Source organism: Neodiprion lecontei, chromosome 1, assembly GCF_021901455.1.
Source record: "Neodiprion lecontei isolate iyNeoLeco1 chromosome 1, iyNeoLeco1.1, whole genome shotgun sequence".
Classification (NCBI taxonomy): Eukaryota; Metazoa; Arthropoda; class Insecta; order Hymenoptera; family Diprionidae; genus Neodiprion; species Neodiprion lecontei.
Window position 1 is genome coordinate 28636366 of NC_060260.1, and position 26229 is coordinate 28662594.

At 41.2% G+C, this 26229-nt stretch overlaps 4 protein-coding genes across 7 annotated transcripts; 3 read left to right on the forward strand and 1 right to left on the reverse strand.

Annotated features, from left to right (window-relative positions):
* The first annotated feature begins 2860 nt into the window (after window positions 1-2860).
* On the forward strand, window positions 2861-5847 carry LOC107223365. Its single transcript, XM_015663026.2, has 3 exons — window positions 2861-3109; window positions 4552-4719; window positions 4810-5847. The coding sequence occupies exons 1-3, from the start codon at window positions 3055-3057 to the stop codon at window positions 5013-5015; spliced, it is 429 nt and encodes a 142-aa protein (XP_015518512.1). The 5' UTR covers window positions 2861-3054; the 3' UTR covers window positions 5016-5847.
* Window positions 5848-6156: 309 nt separating this feature from the next.
* LOC107223366 lies at window positions 6157-13767 on the forward strand. Of its 3 annotated transcripts, XM_046729757.1 has the most exons (5): window positions 6157-6410; window positions 6825-7191; window positions 7248-11227; window positions 11322-11465; window positions 11530-13767. In XM_046729757.1, exons 2-5 carry the CDS (start codon window positions 6927-6929, stop codon window positions 11764-11766), a joined length of 4626 nt encoding a protein of 1541 aa, XP_046585713.1. In that variant the 5' UTR covers window positions 6157-6410; window positions 6825-6926; the 3' UTR covers window positions 11767-13767. The 3 variants fall into 3 exon arrangements, with proteins under 3 accessions (XP_046585713.1, XP_046585712.1, XP_015518513.2); XM_046729756.1 differs by having other exon boundaries at window positions 6157-7191; XM_015663027.2 differs by having other exon boundaries at window positions 6157-7152.
* Window positions 12774-20062, reverse strand: LOC107223364. Of its 2 annotated transcripts, XM_046729761.1 has the most exons (11): window positions 19797-20062; window positions 18150-18266; window positions 17503-17545; window positions 17280-17421; window positions 16220-16362; window positions 15861-15984; window positions 15086-15232; window positions 14747-14991; window positions 14457-14654; window positions 14244-14365; window positions 12774-14079 (listed from the first exon to the last, which is right to left on the reverse strand). In XM_046729761.1, exons 3-11 carry the CDS (start codon window positions 17540-17542, stop codon window positions 13921-13923), a joined length of 1320 nt encoding a protein of 439 aa, XP_046585717.1. In that variant the 5' UTR covers window positions 17543-17545; window positions 18150-18266; window positions 19797-20062; the 3' UTR covers window positions 12774-13920. The 2 variants fall into 2 exon arrangements, with proteins under 2 accessions (XP_046585717.1, XP_015518510.2); XM_015663024.2 differs by lacking the exon at window positions 18150-18266.
* A 309-nt stretch (window positions 20063-20371) lies between these two features.
* Window positions 20372-26161, forward strand: LOC124292614. The gene is made up of 7 exons (XM_046729764.1): window positions 20372-20390; window positions 22068-22136; window positions 22248-22305; window positions 24942-25043; window positions 25122-25343; window positions 25422-25643; window positions 25722-26161. Exons 3-7 carry the CDS (start codon window positions 22288-22290, stop codon window positions 25944-25946), a joined length of 789 nt encoding a protein of 262 aa, XP_046585720.1. The 5' UTR covers window positions 20372-20390; window positions 22068-22136; window positions 22248-22287; the 3' UTR covers window positions 25947-26161.
* The last annotated feature ends 68 nt before the right edge of the window (window positions 26162-26229 follow it).

A 26229-nucleotide genomic window follows, 5' to 3' on the forward strand; every position in this document is an offset into this window, starting at 1 on the left:
TTGAATCTCATCAACCTGCGCCACCTCATCGTACAATATGTTGAACGTGCCGCTGATAGTAATCCCTCCATCCAACCATCATTACAACTTCCAGATAAAAATGTTCGGTCATCAAGTGTCCTTTGACGAGGTGCGGCCATGCAAACTGCACTGAATACGCACGACGCATTATAAGCGGATGTTATTCACGGTTGAAATCACTTTCTGATACAGATCCCAGTACTTTTATAACGATCTATTATAGCTGCAAAGTGGTGTTACGTGACGTTCGTGAAGCAGATCGCATACAAACACGATCGCAACTGCTTTACAATTTTGTATTAAAAGCTTGAATTGGACTAAACATACGGATATTTACTGCAGAGTCAGAAATTAGTCACAGTGCTGGATTTAAACTTTCAATGCGTGGTACCATTGCAGTTATTCGTAATCAACCGCTATGTTGCACCATGTACAGAGGCACCAATAACAAGCCATTTGGACTTTTGCTTCCGGGTGAATAAATTCGTATTCCGGTATTGGGGGCTGAGAGCGATGCGGTACAGGTGAAAAATTTTTACGATATTCGACAGACGAGATGGTATTTTGTATCTTTCATCCTCAAACGTTTTGTCATACGCCATTCAAACCGCTGGCTAGCTACGTGCGTATTATACGTGTACCAAATAGATGTCCTCCGTTTCTAATTCGGCAAATGTCACGAGACGTTAATATCAGTGTTACATGTGTCGCGTTACCAGTCGGACAAGTTCACCCATACGCATACAAGGTGCGACGGTACCTACTGTACTGGATGCGTGGGAGAGGCAGGGGCAAACACGAGTAGAAGCAATATTAGGAGCAGGAGGTCAGTTAGCTTGGCTATTAATAATATTTAACCGTTTCTTTACTACGTCGACGTGCGTTTCCGTGTATCACGTGCGTTCATATATGCGTGCACGTACGCCGCTGGCTGCTCCGCAGGAAAAGAGACATTATTCACTTGCAGTACCGACTCTAAAGCTGCGAGCCACCAATTTACAAATTAAATTCCATTTGATGATAGAACATAGGTAACGTTTTACATTCTAATACCCGTTCCCTGCAAATGTGATCCTTGAGTCCTCCTCATTTCGGGGTACATCTTTCCTGTTTTCGTGTTAACAGTATCGTCGGTATCATTTGAGTCATTCATAATCCTTCAACTCCATATGCCGAGAGTTATATATGACCATTCTGGTTTATCGCGGTACATCGGGACAACCGATAATTAAACGAAGACTATCTACACCAGGGCATTGGTATAATCTTATCAGGCACGATCCTTAGTAAACGGAGTGCCTCGTACATTTGCAATAGATAAAAACCTCGGATTGAGGAAAAATCCTGTGGCACGTTTTTCCACTTAAAAAAGAGTTGACAAATATTTTCAGAAATTAATGTACGTAAACACGAATTTCTTCCGAACAAGATTATGGTCGAATCGCTGAACTGATTTTGATGAAATTTGCGCGGAACAATGTTCCTACCACAAACTTTATCACACTTCCGATTTCAAAACAGCAGTTGCTGAGTCGATTATTTTGTCGATATTTAAAATCAGATATCCGGCAAACCGGCACTGTGTCATCGTGCAAAAAAGCCAAGAGTCTGTCTCGTTTAATGGTACCAATTTGAAAGATGAGCTGAGTAAATAGGATACGGTCGTTCAATGCTTTTTTCTCATGAAAAGGCCACGTTCGCGAAACCGAGTTGTAACTTACACTTACAGGATCGCATCAGCAAGAGCCATGTATTCACGTGCAGATTTTCGGAGCTGCGAATACACAAATGGGCTCGTCGGTCAAATTACAATTTTGGGCGTTAATCGAAAAATGCATACGCGCTCACGTTCGTACCGGTATACATACGTGTACAACGCATTGAGAGCTGCTGAATCGTATTCAGCTCGTTCGTATCCTTTACTTTAATACAGAAGGTTGACTTTTAAATTCCGCTCACGCACCATTGATCATTTTGTTCAACTGCGAGATAAAAATAAAACTTCATTGCGGTCAGTTTATGTAAAGTGACCCTCAGCAGTGTATGGTTGATCTGCTGAAAACTTTCCTGTTCAGATACACACTTGCGTGTACGTGCAGAGCATACATTCAATTCACAGTCTCAATTCATGATCCCATGCATGTAAAGTAACAACTCGTTTAGGTATACGTTTTTCGAAGAGTATGGCATTTATGACGTATAATTGAGAATAACGTTGAACTAAATTTGGACGCAATTAATTATTTATTCTAAATTTATGACTTCAAATGGCTTCACAGTTATCCTTTTGTTATTGCATGCGTAGCAAAATTGACTGATATCACGAATGCATATGTATATGACGTAACTCGAATAATCAAATTTGTGAAATCTTTCTTCTTGTCAGCTTCCACATTTATACTAATACAAGTGGAAGAGTTGATCGTACAACCTATAGTTTCGACTTCATCTATTTTTATTGATTGGCAAAACTATGGTAATAACTACACGATACATCTTGGTTGGAAGATCAACGTGCTTATGACGTTCAAGTGATTAGAAAAGAGCGCTAGGGACAGGAATGAATGACATAAGTACAATATTCTATCTTTGCTGTGAAGAAAATTGGACAATACACTCCGATTTCTGAACATTATCTCTTCAACCTGTATCAGTAAAATAGTAAAATAATTCTCCAGGTTAGTGGAAACGATTATCGAAGATATGACGCTGAGTTTCGGTCGGTGAGATATAGAAAGAGAGGCTTCGTTGCGATTCGAAGAACTTAAGTAGTGCGAAATCGGGGTTGGTCGACGGGCAGTAGCTGCAACTCGTAGGGCGGGTAGCCAGGCGAGTAACTGCGTGATGAAGTACTAGTAGGACACCAGACACGGTCGTCAGCTAAGCTCATAAGCTGCAGAGTATACCTTCAATCAGTTCGCACAGAGGCGTGACAGCGGTCATTTACCGGTGCTTCCATTTCCGCACATCCTGCTGACCTGACTGGAACTTGAAAACGTTACCAAAGTCCATTCGAACAAACACTTACGAAAAATGCACGCGCAAGTTTTGTATCTACTTATGAGTGTCTACGTCCTAAGTCACTGTGGTAAGTCTCGATTTCCCTGCAATTTCAACGCTAGGAAAAATGTGGCAAGGCTTTTACAAGCCTGACAAATTCAGAATCCCGCGTGACATGATATAGTGCGGCGTGTAGAATTGATGATTCTGTCGTGCCACTTTATACTCGAGAATGTATTGCAAACGTGAATAAGTAATCGACAAGTTGATTAGGAAGTGACAGTCTTGCCCGATAGTCTCACGAAATTGTCATTCGACGAAAATGATCAGAGTCGTCATTATTTTGATTTTAAGCTCTAGCTACGCGGTCGGTCACTTGGTATACATACAACTAACGCAGGTTCATATGGTCTAAATGAGAAAATCATATTAACTATTGTCGCAGTTATAAGACTCTTTGCCAATTACCGTAAGAATATAAGCTCCAAGGTTCAATGAACCTTGTATCGTCTGCATAAACAGATTCTTGGGGTTGAAAGATAACCTACTTTCCAAGGACCGATTCGTGAAAGCCTGACGTATTCCAATATAACGCGTTTTCCTGATGTGTGACTCGTCAATTCATGTCTGTGATGACATTACGATGAATATTTTTGAAAAATTACTAAATCAAGTACAGGAAAACTGAACTATCACAATCGGACTGTTTTCTATTGGTTGGAAAAAGCGGAGTGTTCATCCTCATCAATTTATTTGGTTACAATAGTTATCTCTCATGACATTCGACCTACCAGCAAAGTTAGAGATACCTCATTATGATTATTTGAAAGATATGCATTCGGATTACCGAGCACAAAAGTTAACCCATATCAAGGCAGCTTTGTAATCAGCAATGCCAATTAGCTGGCATGGTCTAATACGCTGAATTGAGTAACTCATACCTAACTGCCTCGCTTATTGCCTCATTGTTAATTGAATTGAACGTATGCTTTACCGTCTCACGAGAAATGAGCGGCAATTATACGTATTAACTACTTTCCTTCTCGTAAATTCTCGTTGAATAGCTGCCTTATGAAAATTGACTCAATACCGTAAAAGTATGTCGACGCTGCCTGAAAGTCACAATATCAAACTAACAATAATCTAATATATTTTACCACCGAGCAATTGAGTCCAATTGATCCTATCAGTAGGCAGTAGTCAACCTGGCTGCAGAGCTAGATCATAGTCGCGTGTATACTGTCAGTAAAGGAATGAAGTTGTCGATAAATCAATCGAATGATATTGTATTATTCAATTTAACCCCAGCCTGCCACTTCACCAAGCATCAAATTTAACTGTAAACCTTGACAACTCGGGTAAAAGAAAAGCGCTCGATCAGGCTTAGGTGAGAAAACGCTTTCATCGCGAAGCCGAGAGGAGTTACTTTAATCGATACAAAAGACCGGTTGTTATGCGAGCCAAACAATCCTCTGTCAACTGAAATGGGGTTAAAATCTTAACGTCATGCGGACATTATTTTTGTCTTAGAGGTGGACGCCCTGCTGTGCTTCGAATGCAACAGCCACAACGATAGCCGTTGCGCCGAGGCTCTCCCTCCGGATGTCTTGAAGAAAGATTGCTCCGACCATGTTGAGGGTTCGAAGTACACGATGTGTCGCAAAATTACCCAAGTCATTGAATTCAGCGTCAATGGGCGTAAGTTAGTTTCTTGAATAAAATTGCCTGATTTTGTGTAGATATTCGTTAAATTTACTCGCAACTCTCTTTCGATTGCGCACTAACCAGTGCCAGCAGATTCACGCGTCATCAGGGGCTGCGGCTGGGACGAATCAAACTACATGGGAAGGTGTTACCAGAGAAGCGGATTTGGAGGTCGTCAAGAAGTCTGTTCCTGCGTAGGAGATTACTGCAACGGTGCTACGGAGTCGAGGATCAGCATCTTTCTGATCGCCACTGTCATTGTTGGCTTCCTAGCCTTTTGGCGCAACTAGTCCACCGTTGTTAAATCAGAAGAAACGATAAAGCCAGCCGCAAAAGAAGAAAGAACGGCGCTAGACGAAAATATAGCGCGACCAGTCCTATGAGCCGATCATATAGATGCAATTGTTAGAAATTCAAAATGCGGAGAAATGAATGGCGTCAAAAAAAAAATCACATAGTGGGGTAAGAGAGGCCCAATTAATTCGAAACCTCTAACAACAAAATGCCACCGTAGCTGTGCTGTCTTGAAAATCTTTAAATGTAAAATCGACCAATCGATCCCACCGTATTTCACTTTGTACAGATTAAGGTCCTAAACCATAGGTTGAAAAGAGTATGTTGAACTCAAAACTCACTGTATATTTTAATGTATAATTGTAATGAAACAATCGACATCACGGATTCGTACACGCAGTTGTACGTAAGAATTATTATATTTGATATAAATTAATATATAATAATATATAGTATAGGTGTAAGTTTATAAACACATAACTGTACGTAACGCATGCATCTCAAGCCACCAAAAGCAATTCCTTGATCGGATGTATATAATAATACGTTCATTAATGTCTAATCACAATCGGAGGGTTACACACTGGGGTGAATTTATGGCAATCATGTAATATTTATTTCCAAAGCCGATGAGATATCCACCTTGATCAATTGTGCAATATGGATAAGCTGTACGTAAGATATTAGTCAAACGATTGTATTTCGGTGAAAAATCTACGTTACGAATTTAGCTCGTTACGTGCTTACAGCGATAAGTAAATCGTCTAAAGATTTGACTTTTTGTACGTTAAGAGCAAATAGCTCTGATAAATGTGCTATATCACTATACCGGAACTTGAAACTTCATGATTTACAAAATCACAACTATACGATCGGACAATACAATACCACCTTATATTACGCAATGCTAAGAGAGATTGATTATAGAAGTGAGTCATCGAAATCGTGGCTCAAAGCGATTTTCAAAAAAAGAATATCACTTTTGGTAACTCACATTTTTCGTTGTTATTAAGAAATTTGTTTCCCCATTTCAGTAGTCTGCCATTTGCTTGACATAATACTTTATTTTTTGCGAACCTCACACTTTCAGTTCAATTCATGTAATTTAATTGAATCTGTTGCGTGTTCAAAGAACGATTCGCATGTTCATTATACATCCAACAGTTTGAGGGCCGAACCAAAAGAATAGAATTTTCATCAGTTCTAGATTTCGCCATCGCCCTAACGTCTATCATATTTTCCGTTCTCCTTTTTCTTAAGTTTCTTTTTGTTAGGGCTAACTCTTGTATTACATATGACGCGAACAGCGGGTAGAATGGCGTCACGGTTTAAAGTATTCAGTATACTTTGATGCCCGCCGTCTTTCGAACTGGAAAGGACTTATAAAACAGGTACGTGGCAAGCCAGCAACGTTATGGCCAATTTTCAATCCATCATTTAGAGTGAGGTTAGTCTAAACACAATGCCATGCTTAAAGTCTACTATTTCATGGATCTAATAATTTATGTGCGACCCTCGGGGCCAAATGCCGGTTAATCCCAGATTCCTTCCGATCGAAAGTGCAAGGTATAATAAGTGCTGCAACTGCAATTGCTAATTCGTGAACAATCCATTTATTCCTAACGTAACTCATATTACCTTCAGACTAGGAGTTCGGTGCTTACAATTTGGCTGAAGGGAGACGCGGTATTGACAGATTTTTTCCCTATCCTTCCACCTCCTTCCGTTTAGCCATTTCTCGACGATTCGAAGCGCACCCACCGATATAACATGGTGTTATATCGTTACTCTTGACAATGTTACAGTCAAACTTCGAGTCAGTTTCTGGCCCGGAAGCAGTGATCGGCAGTCCAGGGACCAATCTAAGGACACTTCACCCTGCAGCCCCACCTACAGGGTGGAGGACCATGCATCCAACTGCCCCGCGATCCAGCCGATCATCAGTTCACTCCTTGGCTCCATCTCCAACCGTAGCACCTTCGCCGTGTCCTTCACCATCGCCGTCACCATCGTTAGCACTTCCACTTCCCCAACAACAACAGCAACACATCATCTACGGACCGATAACAGCATTGCAGCCTTGCACCGCAGCTCTGCACCCCCCCTGTGTTTACCCTTCAAACACTCAGCGAGGTACGAGTACGCCGGTATCGGTACCACAGCAGGCCCAAGGTTAGCTAGTTGAAAACGGTTGAACAGCGATGTGGCATTCATGCGAAATGTTTCAGGTAAGAGCACGAAATGGCACGGAAAATCTAACAATAAGCCCCCGAGAAGCCAGTACTGCCACGGCCAGCCCGGTCAGTCTGCGCATCCATCCTACGCTGGAAAATCGTTGGTGGTGTACGATCAGACGCAAACCGGAACGCCGGTATCAACTTCCTCGTTCCTAGTCTCTTCGTCAGCTTTCGCTCACGGCCAGTTCCCAGCCGAGCACTACAACAACTCAAGCGTTGCCCTTGTACCTCCACCGTACTTCAAACCACCCGAAGTTCAAACTTTCTGCCTTGTCCAGGATCGGCAGACTGCTCCGCAGCACAACTCATACTACAACATCTCGGCCACTAACACTTGCAGCCTCCAGAATGTTAACTCGACCTCTGGATTTCAGCTGCCAAATATCGCTCCGTACACTGTAACCGCGTTCCCAAATAACCAGATTCCCGCACCCGTCCCAGTCCAGTCGACACAGTTATTTCAAACCGCCCCCGTCGGCTTAGTCTTCGGTCCGCCACCGCGAGAGAAACATGCGACTACCTCAGTGCTTGATGTATCAACGTCGGCAAAATACTTGAGGAATAAACATCCAGGCAGTACGGCAGATCCGAAAATTCCCACGATTCCTCAGCTGCAAAACGAGTGGCCACCATCGCTTACTCCTACCACCAACTGCTCTTCTTCCTCTGCCGCCGCAGCTACCAGCATCACTGTGCCTGCTCTTTCCTCCAACAATGTCGCATTTGATGCCTGCAAGAGCCCGCAAGACACTTCGTTTCCGAAGCTAAGTGTCCCGACGCCGCTGAAGCAAGCCCAGGACCGTTACTCCGACGACTCCTCGATCAGCTTTGACTTCACCATCGAGGCGGAAAAGATGGTGTCCGCTCTCTGCAATACCGCTTCGTCGAACGATCTTGGAGGTGTCTGCGGAAAGGACGAGATCCGGAAATCAGAAACGAGCTACTTCAACGGGGCCGGAGACAACGTGGGGAACAAAGGAAGCTGGTTCGCTGACTTGGGGATCGACTACTCCCTTAACGGAGATGGTGGTTCTCGAACTGTGGGTACTCAGACTCAACCGAATCAGGTCTTCGCTCAGCAACTGCCCGAATTGATACGCAAGACTGCGTATTGGGGCTGTAGTGAGGCCGAGTCAATATTGAATTCGGTTAAATACCAAAATCCGAAGCAGACCTGGCTGTCGAATATCTCCTCAGCAACGAGGACCGCTATTACAAAGTCCTCCACCTGTTTCCCCGTCTTTGCAGGCGACGGAAAATTTGTGCATGACCTCATAAGCGCTCTGCTACGAGTAACCAATGGTTGGCTCATTCTGGATAATTATTTGAACAAGCAGCACTATCCCAATTTAACGGACAAAATTGACGATGAACTTACTAGATGCTTTCAAGGCTGGGAAGGAAGCACTTACGAGCTGCTCAGAAACGTGGTTCAGACCTTTCTTAAACTCGACGAAGCTAGTAAATCGAATTTCAATCCGACGTCTGGCTCACAGTTCGAAACACAGAACGGTTCTTTCCCAGGAGACGTTTCCTTGTACACCAATTCCGATGTTTTCTGTCCCGCTGTAAATACTGCCAGCTGTCAACATCGTACGGATAATAACATCCTATCTTCAGCGTTCCCTTTTCAACAACCACAAGAGTCGGCTTATGCTGTACACTACACTCCGCAACCCGCTGGAGTACAGAATTTTCGTTACTTCAACACTCAACAAGGACTAAAAGAGACAAAACCGCGCAGTAAGTGGACACTAACTGAGAGCTTGGTCTCGGCTACGGAAGGTACAAAGTCGGTACCAGATGTTACTCTTACAAACAGCGAAGCGGGTCTTGGTGGATGCAAATTTCGGTCAAAAATAAATTCATCTTCGGGAAAAGGCACCTCGCGACAGTCTCTGAATGCGGAATTTGTCGACCTGAGGAATAAAGTTGTGGAAAGCAACTCTGACACCGTTAAACAATGGAACATGAACGCTGATTCCAGGAGGAAGACGGATTTTCTTTTCAGAATAAAATCTACTGGCGAAATGGAACCGGTTTATAAGGCGAATTCATCCACGGGACTTGTATCGATGTATTCAACGAAGACATCTGACACAGCGTATGATACAGGCGGTACAACAAGGCTATACACGCAAGATCCTGAGGCAGTGTTTCGTAATGCCACTTCGGTAGCCGAACCAGCTTATATCGGTAGACCGACTATACTAGGAGAGTCCAGTTTTAATAGAAAGTTTCACAGGGATAACGACCACCGGAGTAAATCTTTAAAGTGCATGGATCAAAATTATTTAGCCAAATCAGGAAGCGGCGTCGGCACAATTTGCTTAGGAAAATCGTCAACCGATCATTTAGAATTGGCTACAGTGCCTAGAAACAAAATGACCCTGCTGAGTCAGATTGAACCAAGCGCGACTCTGAGCAAAGGACCCGAGGAAATGGCAGCCAGTTTGTCAGCTTGGTTTGCTAGCATGCGAACTTCGAATCCAATACTGTCTGCAAGCTCGACGGGAAATTCTGAAAATCGTCTCTCAGAGAATTACAAGTCACCCCATTCTCAGGACCTGTCACGGAGCACCATTGACATGACCAGGCAACTTCAAATGGACCCTAACCGGCAACTGAAGACTCTGCAGAACATGCAGAGCATCCAAAGCGCTCCCTGGAACGCCTGCAACCTGATCAACAATCGAAGCAATGTTCAGCAAATCGAGGAGTACGACAGCTCGGAAGATGTGAGGGTGTACATGAAACCAGGAAGCTACAATGTCCCGAAAAAACGACACCAACGACGTCCAAATAAACGCGTGGAAAATCCACCAGTTCTGAGAAATCCTAGCGGTAACATAACCCAAAATAATTCCGCATCCACCCAACGACTTCAGTTCCAAGCTGTGCCGGCCCTCCCGCCATCTTCACTTTCGCTAGACAATTCCCCTCGGATCTTACGCCGGGTAAATTCTTCTTCGTCGCATGATTTCTCTCAGGACGTTACATGGAAGGCAGCTTGTGCTTCTGCCGAGATACTGCTGGAAGCTCTGGCTGTGAAGGAGGGTGAAATGGGCGCAAGTGAGGTCAAAGAAACCCCCGCCCGAATGAGCCCAAGACCAAAGTGTCAAGACGGTGGAGCCTCCAGCTATGAGGCTTCGGAGGATGACTCGGGGTCAACGTGCAAGTTGTCCACTTCCGGCTTACAATCCGAGGACACCAAGATGAGTAAAACTAATATCAAGACGGACTCTTGGTTGATCAGAACTCTGAATAATGCTAGTATCAAACAGAGGCAAGAACCCGACTTGGACAGTTCAGAGTCTTTCAACAGCTCTATACACGAGGATGAACTGGTCCGAGGGAACTCGGGGAAAAAGCTTGACACTAGTTTGAGTCGCAGTCGAGAACCTAGAGACGAAGACCAGACTACGGACTTGGCTGAAGGGATTGCCAGGGCGACATACTCGGAGACGGTGCGACGCTGTGTCTCTGGTAACGGCACAAAAGAGTCGTGCCGATCGCGACCTCAGAAAGCTACACTGGCGAACACTTCGGGAACCGGAAATATCATGTCGACTCGGAAATGTCAGCGCAAAGAAAGCGAGCGTTCGTCGCTGTCGTACAAATCGCGAAAATCAGTCGGAAAGGGAGTCGCGAAGGATACGGATTTAGCTCCGAGCGAGGATAGTTGCGTCAAGATAAAATTACCTAAGGATGAAATTCCCCGATTGCCCGTGGTCAAAGGACACTCGAAGAAAAAAGACGCGGTATCCGTAAATTCTGGAGAGAATGGAAAGAACAAAGGTGGAGATCGTGGCTGGTCGGTTTGGTACAGCTCCCGAAGAAGACAAAGTCTAAGTCCACTTGCATCGAGAAAGCTAGAGGCGATTCACGACACGGTCTGGCAGATGGAAGAGGCTGAAATTTTCAAGTATCCTCCGTCAAATTCGCTGCCGATGCGCTCTTCGAGAGAATCGGTTTGTGATTATAATGCCTTAACGACCAAATTTGCATCTTGCTGGTCATACTTGGTTTCAATTGTATCTTTCTTATGTTATTTTCTCGGCACAGAGCGAAGATTATTACAAGGTCATAAAGAGTCCCATGTTCCTCGAAACAATCGGCTACAAGCTTAAAAACAAAATCTATCATAAGGTGGAACACGTCATTCGAGATTTCAGAAGAATCATCTTCAACTCGAGGATGTATCACAAGGTTCGTTGAATTCGAAAATAATTTCCGTAGACGATTTAATGATCATTCCTTGATGCGATCGTAGAACGATGCCGATCGCATGGCGCGCGTCGAAGCATTGTCGCAAAAACTCGACAACCTCTTCGACGAACACTTTACAAGCTGGGATTTTGAAAATATAACCGGAAGCCCGCGGGACGGCAACGGATCGCCAACTCCATCCCGTTACAAATTGCCATCGCAGAAAGCGACGCGTTCCGTAAATACGAAAAAAAGTCCGTCAGTTCATATAGATCTAGATAACTCTGGCTCAGTACACTAAAGGTACCCAAAGAATAATAGTTTTCTAATTGTCTAATGATGTTTATGCTTTTTGTACGGGATTCACAAATGCAATACGATCGTTTACACCCATCTAGCTCCTTGCTTATCTGACTTACCTCGGCTATTTAATTGTAATATAGGTTCCAGGTACCACAGATTCATTCTTAATTGGTTCTAACCGTTCAATAACGAACGACTTTGAAACTGGTCAGTATTGATTATCATCGAGCTAGAGTAACATGATTTAGGACATTGTTATGCGCATGAAACGTGATGAACCGAGGCCTACCTCATGGTTAAAAACTGTTTAGAGATATAGGGAAAATGAGGGAGAGTTGAAGCAACGCCTACGATCATTAAAAAAGTAATAATAATAATAATAACAATAATAATAACACTAACAAAGGTTACATTAGCAATATCGGTGGCAATAGATATAATAATAATAAAGATGTTAATTTGATAATCGTAATTTTTTGAACGCACTATTAGATTTGTGGAAATCGTTAGGTTTTTATATCCGAAATATTATACGCACGACACAATGTATTGTAAGCTAAGCCGTGACGGCTTTGAGTTTGGTTTTGATCAGGATACCTTCTTATCGTCAAATGCTTCTTGGAAAAAATTTTTTTGATTTCCGTTTTTTGTGAGTATTGTGTGGAAATGTTGACAGATGATGGAATATGTGACAATAAATATCTTCTCTTACATATTATTAGTACAATGGTTTCAATTCTGATACTGCATTACGTTACGAGAAGGTTGTTTGTTTTTTTTTACTTATGTACTGTACAAAAAAATGTAATTCATCCAACATCCTTAACTATTACACGAGTTGATCAGGGTGAGAAGATAAATCTCAATGTGTGGATTACTTCTACTTAATTTATTCTGTTTCGCCTAATTGCGAAAACAACATTATATAATTTAAATTAAATTAAAAACTAACTTACGAGAGAATTGTTTGATGAAAAAATATTATTCGGTAGTGAAGAAACTGAATTCGTACATAATTTATATTTGCATTTGTGAATATTTGTTGCGGACTTCAAGCACCATACAAATTACTTGGTACATCATCGTATTATGTACATATATGTATTCATTTTCTACCTTGGTCATTGACTAGTGTAATATTATTCTACTAAACGGAATTATTTTCATATACATATATGTATATATATATATATTTCATGTATATTGCTTATTATAATGCGTAACGAACATTTAAAGACAAGTATGTCAATTTGTAACAGAGATATTTATATTTCACGGAGCATATCTTGGATTCGTACGGCCTAATAACCTAAAACCAAGACTAAAATTTTTTTAAACGCCGAGTAATTGAAAATGAAAAATTTCATAAATGACATCTCACGCAAGTTAAATGCATGAACAGCACTATTGGAAATGTCAGTAAATATTAACATTATTATCTGCATTCTTTAAATAGCAGTATACTCTTTGGTTACACTACAATTTGAAGATGAAATAAAGTTCGTATATTTCATTTTGATCGTGGAATGAAGAAAAGTGATTCAGGAAGCGTTCATCGAGAAGAATCACTACATGATTTATCGTAGGTATAACAGGATTGATAAAGAAAGAATGATATCCTCGGGGACGTTAGATCATGCCGGGAAAATTTTTACACTTAAATTTTTGTCGTACACTTCCATTTCAATTTACCAATGACAATATTCTACACTCGAATTATACGTATAACTCGATATGATAACAGCAGTGGAAGGAAACTATTACTTGTAGCACCTGATCTATTACAATACGTGACTAACCTAATTCTATGACCGTATTGCGCTGAGTATATAACGTATAACAAGCTATAATTTCATGCCGAATATAAATAGGATCGAAACTCAGAATCTTTGTCCACGAATTTAACGATGCAAAGATTGAATCTTTATTCTAAAATCTTTGTAATAATTTTTATAAAAGCTCTGGCAAAACTTATTTTTTCAGGTCCATTTGCACTCAGCCTTCAATAAAAAAAATCATCCAAATGACTCCTCGAGCTGAACTTGACTTGTGTCCAGGAGTAGCTTGTATCATCGATACAATACGGTATATTATTAGATATGTTATGTATATCTTATTATCATTAATGATCTTCTAATAGGTAACTGATCGCTTACAGTATGTAAGCGATACCGATCATACAGATCATTGTGGCGTACTTGTTTGACAATCCGTTTTGCGCGTTTGTCAAGCCTTGCTGATTGGGTTCGTCTATATGATTTCCACCGTAACTACCTGCTGCTGGATACCAGGTGTCATCAGTCACGGGTATCTGTTGAGATTCAATAACATTCACTCTTGCCAATAAGTGTTTAAAATATGAAATTCCTCAATTTCTGACGATGAAAAATGTGAAAATTGATAATTACGAGCGTTAACGAGAATACTGGGCACCAGTTTGTGAAAACTTTTGGAACGAATCGATGTCACATTTACCTGATTGGAAACAAGCCAAGTGCTGGTGGCCCAAGCCGGTATTTCCGGTTGCGCCTCTGTCGCCGGTGACGTCCACAACATCCCTCTTCCGTAGGTGGATGGTCTTTGCGTTACAACAACGGCTGAGAGAAAAGATATGAAAATTTGATCAGTTGTCAGAAGCTATTCAGCTCTCGAAATATATTCGTTGTTACGTGATTTGCATTGATTTACCTTGTTCGTCCTGCGGCTGAGTTTTAGCATAATTTGGAAACGTGCTGGTTTCCACTTGTGCGACGTCTTCGCCCTCCATATCGGTCCCCACTTTACTCGGAATTACGTTGTTGCTCAAACTGACACTGTTTTTGTTCACGTTTATCGCCGACATCCACGTTGACGGAGACCAAGAATCGCTTCTTTCAGTGTTCGCCACTAAACATAGAACGTACCAGTTATTCATACATTATATCGCTTAATGTGGCAAGAACCGGAGTAAACGGAGAATCGATCGATCAAACATTTACCAGTCGGAGGATTCAGCGATCGGCCGGTACTTCGAAATCCGCTGGGGTAAGCTGTGTTGGCACTCGCATCGTACACTGTGGTGGTGGCTTGTCCTGAAATCATTTCAGGTGTTTGGGTCCTGTGATACGGTCGACTTCTGGTTCCCAATGTACCAGGCATGCCGTGACTGGGACGACTCTCCCCCAAAGGACTCACAGACATGACATTCTCGGTCGTCGGAACCGGACAATCCCCGCTGTTTGGTCTGTAAATAAAAGGAACACGAGTTAACGACAGAGAAGTTGATGGCATCACTCAATTGTGGAACAGTTTGAGCAATTGAACTGAACGAAACTTACATGTAATTCACACACTGATCTTGCAAAAATTTCAGAGCCTTGTCGAGAACTTCCGCTGAAAACCTGGCTGCTCCACCTTCGGCTTGGCCACCATCACAACGACGACGTGCTTCCGAAATGACGCAGGACCGGAAACGATGATGTGAACTACAAAAATATTGAATCATGGTATGGACGCTACTATTCTTAAAGGAAATCAGACGTTAAAAAATTTGGACAAAGATTCAACATGCAGAACCTATTGATCCAATGTAAGTTCAATAATTTACAAAGTTTTAACGAATTTTTGTTTCACGCGAAATAGTTTAGTCCACGTTATAGATGGTAGTGAAAAGAATGTGTAAATGTATGTCTCACATGGTGAACCTCTGTTAACCGTTTGCGTGATTCAGTGAAGGTCAGGTTATTATTACATTTTATACAACTGTGGTATAATATATCAAGAAATTTTTTCAATTATAATATTCCGCAGTCACTACTGGAAGAGAAAATATAGTAGCTGCTTAATTTCAGGGTGAATGTCCTCTTCTTTTGCAAACTAAAATCACGCAACTCAGTCGCACAAGCGTACGAGTGAAAAAAAAAAATATTGCTTCATAAACTGTCAAGTAGATCGTCATATCGAGAAAATAATATTGAACACACTTTGGAACTCCTTCTCGTTTCATTAAAACACGACGGTGGTGGATTTCCACATAAGGATTTCCACCACTTGACAATTGCTGCGATGTGACTGCGAATGAAAACAATGTAACGGAGCTTTGACCTTTCTTACCAGCACAAACTGATCCGGGCGACTTCACCCCTGGATACTTCATCCACCAAAGCAGCGTACTGCATGCCGCAATGTTCGGTTTCAGTAACCGTTGCTTTTATGCACGTCGCGTGCTGCAAGTATTCTGAAAGAAAGTTAGATAAGCGTTAATAATTCAGCATTTAATTTGTACCAAGTAGTCTATACGTCGATTATTCAATTGAACAATCCTTTTCAGACTCAAAAACATGACTTGAAAGTGTTCAGTATCAAGTACCCAGACGGTTGGACGCAAAAAGTTCACCAGAACCTCTGTGTGTTAATAATCAATCGTTATTGTTATGTTCATCGTGATAAGAAGAAACAAAAAGAAAACTCACCGGCTTGGTAAGTAGACACCGAACACATTTGATGAACGGAAGCGATTGGTAGCTGAACCGCCGAGTTGAATTCTTCTTTCCTCTGTTCCGTGAAACAATTTTCAATATATCGACGTATGCAGTCGACAAAACTCGCCCACGTTCTACACAGATTGAAAGTAAAGAAAAAGTTCGTCACTCTTCTGCCCTTGAACTTTAAACTCTGCGTAGATTTCTACGCACGATTAATCATATACATACCTATAGATGTGATGTTTCAGGTGAATAATGTGTCTGTTTTATTTTTAAAATAGTGGTTTTACACGCGTTGCCGTAAATAAGAGAGATAACACAAATTTAATCCAGTGTGTTTAGTGAAAATTATTTAAAAACTTACCGCAGGTATATATATAATTGGAATTTCAATAGCTTCGAAAGATTTTCCTTCAAATTAATTCCTTCTACATTTTTGCAAGTATCTCGTAAAACGCTACATATTATTGGTATAAGTTTATTCTAATTTTAATAATCTATGTTCAAATCGACAGCTATGGCATTTCACTTCATGATCAAAACTAATAAGCGTGTGTCACAGTCTGGTAGTTTAACAACGACAGATCGCGGATTAGATAACACAGACCTCACTCTTATGTTATACGTATAAATTAAATTCACAATAGCAGGAATTCGTGAAATATTCCATCAATTCGAATGCATTAATGTCTGGTGTTACAATGATAGATGGTTTCCGAGAGATAACCTTGATGAAATCCCGAATTATGACCACAATCGAACGCGTCGTGGTCTGTGCACATCCGTTTCAATATCAAGAGAACAACGAAAGCTTTGTGCGGCGTGATTCGCACCCAACCACCGTGCATTCTTTATATCAATTTATTTACAACCAACGTATTCCAAAATACATCATTCAACGTGCAAGCTCTGATATCAGCTTCCGCTTCGATCACTCTTGCGATATTTGCATCGCACATCGACCATAATTCTTCTGCGGACACGCGACGATTAGAGTGTTGATAGAAAATTACAACATGTATTAGTTCCTCAGGCGCCAAGTAAATACCTGCAAACCAAATCAATGTCCTGCATGTTGTCTGGAAATATTAGATGAGGATCTTTCAGCAGCGGATCTGCCAACGATACACATCTCTGATGATCCTCTCGCGAACAAGTTTGTCCGTTCACCGTATTCCAATATGTGGTTCCTGTTCAAAGTACCAAAAGCTGATATAGGTGATGTCACATCTTACAATTATAAAATAGAGTGGAACAACGCAATTGCTTACCGAGTAAAATAGTACCGATTACCAATAACGATGACGCCATACTCTGAAAGTAAATCGTAAAAACACTTTTTCGAATTAGTATAAATTATACGGCCTACCGCAATACTTCTGTGGAAGTATATTTGTATGAATAAGTTTGTGGACAAGCGTATCACGAGTAGAGATCACTTTGTCTCTGTTGTGTGGAACGGATTCGAGTGATCCTGAAGGTCCGATTATGCCTTGAAATTGCGAAAAAAAAAACTGCCACCCCACGGAAGTAGTGTATCCTGTTTGTCAGCTCTATTACCTATCCTTGTGTAATTATCCGGACACTACGCGGAGGCAAAAACACAATGCGTTACAGGAACCCAATCGTGTTTTGAGTCTATATTCTGTGGTCACTGAACCGAACGGCTTTGCATGTACCAGCTGTACAAGTACATCTGATTCTCAATTATGCTGCAAGTATGATTTCTTTGAAAACTTGTGTTCATCGACACCGACGCTACACAAATTTCTTATCGAGCATGTACTATTCTTGCGTAAAATTTTTCGGTAACACTTGATCTGCTTTCCAAGCTAATCAATCACTGTCAATACTAAACGAATGTGCCTGTTTTGCATACAAATTTAAGTCTGAATTATATTGGATTGCAGATACCTACCCAGGTCAGAATTAAATATTCTAAATATCGATGATTAAATGTGGGAAGGCGTGTGAGCCGATGATGCACAATTCAGCTGCTCCCTGTCTTTGGTGCGATATTTCTTTTTAGCCGTGGCTAAATATAATGGAAACAGAAAATTCTCGTCAATTTCTGTTCACCGTATACTCGACTGTAAAAATCTAACCAAAGTGTTTCACTGGGTGCAAAGATGACAGTATCAGGTTTACGCCTGTAATCGCTTCTCAAGAGAAGCAGAATTATTATTGTAATTAACGGAAGCTCCACTGGCACGCGGCGCCGCAGGTTACAAGACTGGCCGGGAAACGGCTTGCGAATCGTAAGAAAACCGAAGTGCAAACTCGCACGACAGGAAGTCGACCTGGTCGATTGTCGGGGGGGGTAATTTTACTCAGTTTAGTTCACGAGGACCCAGCAAACCCCAAGTCAAAGTCAGCGGGTATAATAATTTGCAGTACTAATTCAGTAAGAATGGACGTGTGTGACGCACATACACTTATAATACAGCCAACGAATTATAATCATCTATGATGTAACTGTAAAGAAGTAATATCGAACGATTTTTACAATCTACCGATACACGTTAAGACGTACCTCGAGAGTAAAATCTTCCGGTGTAAACAGAACGAGGCTAGGGTAAAATTTGGGATAGTTTTGAATTCGAGGGAACGTGTTGTCACGGAAAGAAAGTTCGGAGTGCATAATTCACAATTATTGATCAGTAGGAATAGACTGGCATGGTTTATGTACCGTGAACATTTAGGGGAAGGTGTCAGGCCGGAAGTAATGCGAGGGGTTATACGATTACAAGCATTGCGGGAAAATGTTTTTTACCTACGCGTTTAGGTTTTACATGCCTGACAAAAGACAACAATCGATTTGATCTCGTATTTAATCTCTAATTACCCGAATAGTGCGATTGATGTATGATAACGAACGAGGAGTAGACTCGTATCAATATCACCACGTAGAAATCTACTCAGAGATGATATTTTGAAAATTCAGTTCAGGTTCATAAAAGTTGCGAACAATACTGCAGGATAAAAAGAATAGTAAAAGAGAAAGCATTTATTTAGTTACAGACAGTGCTAGGAGTGTCATTGTTCCAAAGCTTCGTTGAATAGTGTACGAAAAAAATTTGAGTGACATCCTGTTACATCAACGGAACCACAAACGATTAAAACTAACAGGCTGATTTTAAACCGAGTCTAAAGAGATGACACATCGTGGAAAATGGTTGCAAAACTCGTATTTTGGATGGAACAATTGACAATATTTAAATCATTCAGAATAATGGTTGCAAAACTTAAATCAGTACGTGATACGGAGAAATGACCGTTGGTTACTCCAAACAACTTATTGTTTTCTAGTTATTCTTTGTTTTTAACCTTCTGACAACAGCGGTTATTTCACATTACCCGTTTAAACTGTACTGTACAATATTTTATCGCACCACCAAAATTAGTAGTTGACGGGTTAAAATTTTGTTTAGAAAGTTACAAGCCGGCTCACGTAACAGGTACAGTCACTTGACTTCCGGATATCTTATGATTATACTCGACAAGTTGAAGTAAACAATTGGCATTAAGGCCCGTGAATATAAATGAAAATGTGAAATGTACGTACTTTTGTTTGTAATATTTTTCCTGCGGATATTAAAGGGTTTCGTTCTCACTTTCATGGGAGCGCATGTTTCGAAAGAGTATACACGTGTTCGAAATACGTTGCAGCGAAGGATAGTCGGAAGCAGAAGTATCTTTGTTCAGATTGAAATTGTGAATTTTTTATACCACGGCACAAATAGACGACTATTGGTTGGACTATGTAGGGCAGAAACAACAAGGTAGGCAACGTCCGAACACTCCGGAGTTCCATACACGACTGCTTCGCCAAACGGATCTACACCCTGTGGTTTCAACGTCGAGGAAAAACAATTGTCAGAACGCTCTTCTATGCTATAAGGAATCCGGTGTTACAGTGGAAATATCGTTGCAGTGAAAATAGTTTTAGCAGAACTTTTTACCCATCATACTTTTGCTCGTATATCATTTCAATGCGAAGTTGATTAAAGTGACCACCATCTATTATAGCCATTCCTCAAAGTTGGACTCCAGGTTTAACAGACACATAAGGTAGTGAGACATTTGCAGTGTAAAAAGTAACGCAGCATTATGCATTCGTTGAAACCAACAGTGTCTGACTGTGCCTATACATTACCGGGTACGCGCATTAACCATGAACAATCGACTGCACAGTTTTTATTGTAGCCTAATAGAAGCGTTGAATGAATTTCACAATTGAAACAGTACCGTTTAACAAGTGGTATCGTCGATCGATCGGAGACACTATCTCCAATGAAATGACTCGTCTGTCTCATAGTAGGAAATATCCCTTATTTCACGTCAATTCAGGACACTTTTCTAATCGGATAGCTGCCGCTGCCGAGTGTAAGTAAAGATCGAGAAAGCACGCCTTCTTCTTACTATTCGGTAGATCGAAAATTGCAGTGATGATATAGTGGAAAAAATGGGCTATTCCGTTCAATCCATGTTCTCGATTTCACCCGCTGCAACTCATACCGCAAACTTCCTATTTAAGGGGATGTAAACGTACGTGATCATGTGGTGCCTAACTTCGGTATCGATTTATTCGGATTGTTCAAATATATAACGACCATTTGGTCATCGGGCAATGTAATCGTAAAATTTTACCAACGTATCATTCAAAATTTAACCATCGCACGGGGTCTGGTATTATCACTACACTTTCCTCGTGTTCACATGGATGAGGTCAGGGCTTTAGTGAAGGTTCCGAGGAACTGAAGAAGACCGTGACCTTTGGTTTTAACGTAATTCATATCTTCGGCAAGATCTATTACACGAACCTACAATTACCGTTTTTTATTGGGGTGTAATTTGCCTCCTTTAACAGAGATAAATGATTACTATATTTCTGGGGTTGAATTCGGACAATTTTCGCGTTATTGTATTCGATTCGTTGTACTTATTCCGCTTTAATCCGGAAATGATTTTTCATCTTTACAACGTGTTCCCGTCACCAAATTACCAAGTAACTTGTTCATCTTTTGTTTCGCGATGCACGAGTCACGAGTCATGTAATTCCGTGACAAAGGTTTGAAAAAGCTTTATTACGCTTTGACAAATCCGCAACAGCTCTATCCATAAAACTATTGGAAAAAAATCATATTTTTCATTCTTCCGGAGCTATATTTTGTTGCTTGAATTTAGCAATGACCAAAACAAGTTTTCCAAATGTGAGATATATCCTCTCTCTGAATCGAGAAAAACCGAGGAAAATCAAGTGTTGTTAAATGTGAATGTCTGTATTTTTTTTTACACACTTCATGACTCAATCATTCATATTTTTTCTAACGATAAATCAGCCACCAACCCATAGTGTTGATTTAGGCACACGATATTACTGTACTTGCTCGCGTAGCCAGTTGAGCGAATCCTTGCATGAAGGAGTGCAACCTAGGAAACGGAACAACATTCACTCCGCCAGCTTTCGCGGAATAGTATTCAATTGACTGTAGAATCTTGCTCTTTTAATGATATCGTATAACGATAAATCATACGCGACTACTCATTTCAAAGAAATATTATGCAACAAAATGTAAGGAAGTATAGTCGTTACTGCACACATTCACTATTCATATTCTATAAGCGCTTCGATAATAATGTCAATTTTTGAAAAGATGATCATACTTTGGTAGCGGAGCATAATTATACGAGCTTGATACGATCCAGTGTTCAATTCCTTTTTCACTCATCGTTTTGGGTTAGTGAAAACACGTCATATTATACATGAAACCAGTGTCCTAGTTTTTTCTGTCACGCTTCCACCGGATTATACTATATTTTAATCAATTTTCAGTCGCCATCGTAATTTATCAATTCGAGTGAGTAATTGCAAACTATATTGGGAACAGACAAGAACGAATAGGTACTGTATATTTCAAACTGTCGGATAGAGACAGTTTTTATAGTCTCTAATACACATTACTAGCCCTGGAATTGCTATTCTGTATAACTCATGATGCCATGTGTGCCGTAGAAAGTCATTACAACTCGCGACTGGCAGGCTGGAAAAATTTATGGAGGGACAGAATGAGGTACGTTACAATTTTCTATTGTCCTGAGTTTGAGTTTTAGCCAAATAGGATCAAGGATCGTGCACAATTCTAAAAAATAAACTCTATAAAAGGTATATTTCAATCCAAAACATTATGCGCATAACTTGTCAACTCAATCAGATCTGTATTCGAAATGAGTTCAAGACCGAAGGACGTTTCGTGATAAGAAATGCTAATTTTACGGTGAAACGCACCGGAGGATCGAGATAAGACTTGAATACGTATAAAAATGTAACATATAGGTACGTACAAAAACATGGCTCGGTCCTTAAAGTAGGGGCAGGTAACACTTTGTTCCTGTAAGTAGGACAAATCGTAAATGGCAACGAGATAAGATCGATTCTGTTCCATAACTTTTTGAAATACATTTTTAATTCGGTGAATATTTTTTATACAATGTTACTACGGGTGCTATAAAAACCGCAATTTTTCTGCCTAGCTCCAAATATTCGCACCGCGGTCAAAAATGGCAATTTCAAATCTGTTTCGCGTGTGCAAATCGCGAACTGGTCACATTTAACGACGTGGTTTTCTTTCAAATGTTAAGTGCTCAACTGCCTTGTAGCCACGTCTTGGCAGCAATGGTCAAGCAGGGTCGATACTCTTAGGTCAGCTAACGCAGGACACGCGAACTCACCCTTCTGGTTCCTTAGACGTTTATAAAGACTTCGATTCGACCAGATTTCACGTGAAGAAATTTTCCTAAGATATTAACATCGTCGCAGAATATCACTTTATGCAATAATTTGAATTGCAGTTTTTCAAGGTAAAACGTTGCGAAGAAATTACGGGCTGATAATAAATCTTCCGAAATTCAAGTCGCATGGATAACTATCCAGTCTCAATAATAGAATAGTTAGTCGACGTCTATTTGTGTCGGCTACCAATAGTCCTGTAATAGTGAACTTTTTATGTATCTCTTTTTAATGCAGTTTTTCTTTTTTTTTTGCATACACAGTGCTACGTATTCACTGTGAGGACACTATTACAGTAGTCGTGACTTGTGCTTGCGGTAAGAAATCGCAAGAACCTATCAATTGGAACCGTCCGGAAGAATTCATCTGACTCATTGAAACTGCAATATTTTTTAAATCAAAATTGCACGCCACGTTGTATAAAGTTTTCTGTCGACTAACTGGCAAAACCTGCGATTTCTCTGAGTCGGCGATGCGTAGTCACAAATTCCCCTCGTGTCAGCGTTGACATTCAACTCCGCAGGGTCATTCTAGCGGTCTCGGGTTTGCCAGTTAAACAAATAGGTACTGCAGGCATAATGAATCGAGGACACTTCTCGATATTCTAACATAAATTTCAAGCTCGGACTTTCCTTGGATCGAATCAAGTCGAGGGTTGGAAACAAATTCTAAACAGTGGACGGATACAACGGTGAAGACTTGCTAAATAACACATTCGGAAGTCTTTAAACACACGATGGAAGTGGATACACCGTTCGTCTTTACAGATCTCACCTATCGTTAAGAATTGTTAAAAACTAAACAAATTTCAAAATGGACTGCACACATTTCGTGGGAACATTTTTATTTCTTTCGTTTTGCTAATGAGTCTCAAATGACATTCGATAAGAGATCTTTATTTTTTTTGCTTCTAATGTTACCATTTTTATTACAAAATTTCGAGAATATTGTACAAAAAACAACGGCTGGGTAATTTATTTTGTCACAAAGACGTATATGAGAGAAATATTCTGTAAAAGAATTTAAAAAATCGCTCTATTCTTTTACTGTTATCATGACTTCGGCGTGCAGCAAAATAGTAATTAATTGTGCCACGGATACTCAAACGTTATATCTTTACTTCGCTAATAACTGTTTAATTGTAGTATGATACAAAGGGCGAAATTCACAACCAGTTGCTTATATTGCAAGCGTTTGTTAATTCCTTACTATGTAGTATATCTTAGCACCGTGAATCCTGGTCAAATATATAAGCTAATGGATCAAGTTTACTGGTAAAGACCCTCCAGTAAGTTTCCTAGAATGTCTGAAGGACATCTGCCCAGTTGGCCGTGCGGCTTTACACTCTATAGAGCGTATACGATCTAACTGAACCACTGTGAACGAACAGGTATGCATTATCTTCCCCTGAATAAATAGCTATAGTAACACTTGTCATGCGTAAATCGAAACTGTTTCAACTTTCATTAAGGTCGTCGCAATGTAAAATTCATTCTACACTAATAACACGACATATCCCCAAGACGACTTTCTTTCCTATTTATAAGCGTGGTAAAAAGCACAGATAGATTCTGTACACTGTGAATGCTTTCTGCTGTTATCATCATCATACATAGTCACACATAGCATTAAATTTCGATATCCAAATTTCGGATGTTCGGATGTTCAGAGATTACATTTTGACGTCACAGAAATTTTTTTTTTCTCCTATACATATATTCGACCACGATAACAGTCAGCAGAATTCCTCAGTCCGGAAATAATCGCGCAGTAGAGAAGACGTACGAAAATCGCGCTCCGCTAATTTCGAGCACCAGATCCTCCATCTTCCGGGTACTGCGGTTCAATTTTGATTTTCAGGATTGGCGCTCCGTAGTTCCTGGGCTCCAGGTATTCTACCTGGAGAATTTCGACTTTCAGGACCGGCGGTCCGTAGTTTTTGGGCTCCGAGTCGTGTACCTGCTGAATTTCGACTTCCAGGACGAGCGCTCCGTCGTCCCGGCGCCTCAGATCCTTTACCTGGTGAGTCTCGAATTTCAGAACGAGCGCTCCTTAGTTCCTGGGCTCCAGGTATTCTACCTGGTGAATTTTGATTTTCAGGATTGGCGCTCCGTAGTTCCTGGGCTCCAGGTATTCTACCTGGAGAATTTCGACTTTCAGGACCGGCGCTCCGTAGTTTTTGGGCTCCAAGTCGTGTACCTGGTGAATTTCGACTTTCAGGACTGGCGCTCCGTAGTTCCTGGGCTCCAGGTATTCTACCTGGTGAATTTCCGCTTCCAGGACGAACGCTCCGTAGTCCCGGCGCCTCAGATCCTTTACCTGGTGAGTCTCGAATTTCAGGACGAGCGCTCCTTAGTTCCTGGGCTTTAGGTCTTCTAACTGGTGAATTTTGATTTTCAGGATTGGCGCTCCGTAGTTCCTGGGCTCCAGGTATTCTACCTGGAGAATTTCGACTTTCAGGACCGGCGCTCCGTAGTTTTTGGGCTCCAAGTCGTGTACCTGGTGAATGTCGACTTTCAGGACTGGCGCTCCGTAGTTCCTGGGCTCCAGGTATTCTACCTGCTGAATTTCGACTTCCAGGACGAGCGCTCCGTAGTCCCGGCGCCTCAGATCCTTTACCTAGTGAGTCTCGAATTTCAGAACGAGCGCTCCTTAGTTCCTGGGCTCCAGGTATTCTACCTGGTGAGTTTTGATTTTCAGGAGTGGCGCTCCGTAGTTCCTGGGCTCCAGGTATTCTACCTGCTGAATTTCGACTTTCAGGACCGGCGCTCCGTAGTTTTTGGGCTCCAGGTCGTGTACCTGATGAATTTCGTCTTTCAGAACTGGCGCTCCGTAGTTCCTGGGCTCCAAGTATTCTACCTGCTGAATTTCAACTTCCAGGACGAGCGTTCCGTAGTCCCGGCGCCTCAGATCCTTTACCTGTGAGTTTCGAATTTCAGGATGAGTGCTCTTTAGTTCCTGGACTCCAGGTCGTCTACCTGGTGAGTCTCGAATTTCAGGACGAGCGCTCCTTAGTTCCTGGGCTTTAGGTCTTCTACCTGGTGAATTTTGATTTTCAGGATTGGCCTCCAGGTATGAGAACTTATTATGTCTTACTGAATAAATTATGAACATTGATAAATAAATACGAATAATCACAATCATCGTGTCCCCTTTTGGTACACCCCAACGTCATCGTCTGTGTTAACAAGTTGAAAAATCTCTAACG

Coding starts and splice junctions, on each gene's coding strand:
- LOC107223365 (XM_015663026.2), top strand. CDS start 3,055: ATGCACGCGCAAGTTTTGTATCTACTTATGAGTGTCTACGTCCTAAGT. Junction 3,110..4,551: donor CTACGTCCTAAGTCACTGTG/GTAAGTCTCGAT, acceptor TTTTTGTCTTAG/AGGTGGACGCCCTGCTGTGC. Junction 4,720..4,809: donor TGAATTCAGCGTCAATGGGC/GTAAGTTAGTTT, acceptor CGCACTAACCAG/TGCCAGCAGATTCACGCGTC.
- LOC107223366 (XM_046729756.1), top strand. CDS start 6,816: ATGTTACAGTCAAACTTCGAGTCAGTTTCTGGCCCGGAAGCAGTGATC. Junction 11,228..11,321: donor TGCGCTCTTCGAGAGAATCG/GTTTGTGATTAT, acceptor TTCTCGGCACAG/AGCGAAGATTATTACAAGGT. Junction 11,466..11,529: donor ACTCGAGGATGTATCACAAG/GTTCGTTGAATT, acceptor ATGCGATCGTAG/AACGATGCCGATCGCATGGC.
- LOC107223364 (XM_015663024.2), bottom strand. CDS start 17,542: ATGGCGTCATCGTTATTGGTAATCGGTACTATTTTACTCG. Junction 15,985..16,219: donor GGTGTCTACTTACCAAGCCG/GTGAGTTTTCTT, acceptor ACTTTCTTTCAG/AATACTTGCAGCACGCGACG. Junction 14,992..15,085: donor GATCAGTGTGTGAATTACAT/GTAAGTTTCGTT, acceptor TTTTATTTACAG/ACCAAACAGCGGGGATTGTC.
- LOC124292614 (XM_046729764.1), top strand. Junction 25,344..25,421: donor CGCCTCAGATCCTTTACCTG/GTGAGTCTCGAA, acceptor TTTGATTTTCAG/GATTGGCGCTCCGTAGTTCC. Junction 25,644..25,721: donor CGCCTCAGATCCTTTACCTA/GTGAGTCTCGAA, acceptor TTTGATTTTCAG/GAGTGGCGCTCCGTAGTTCC.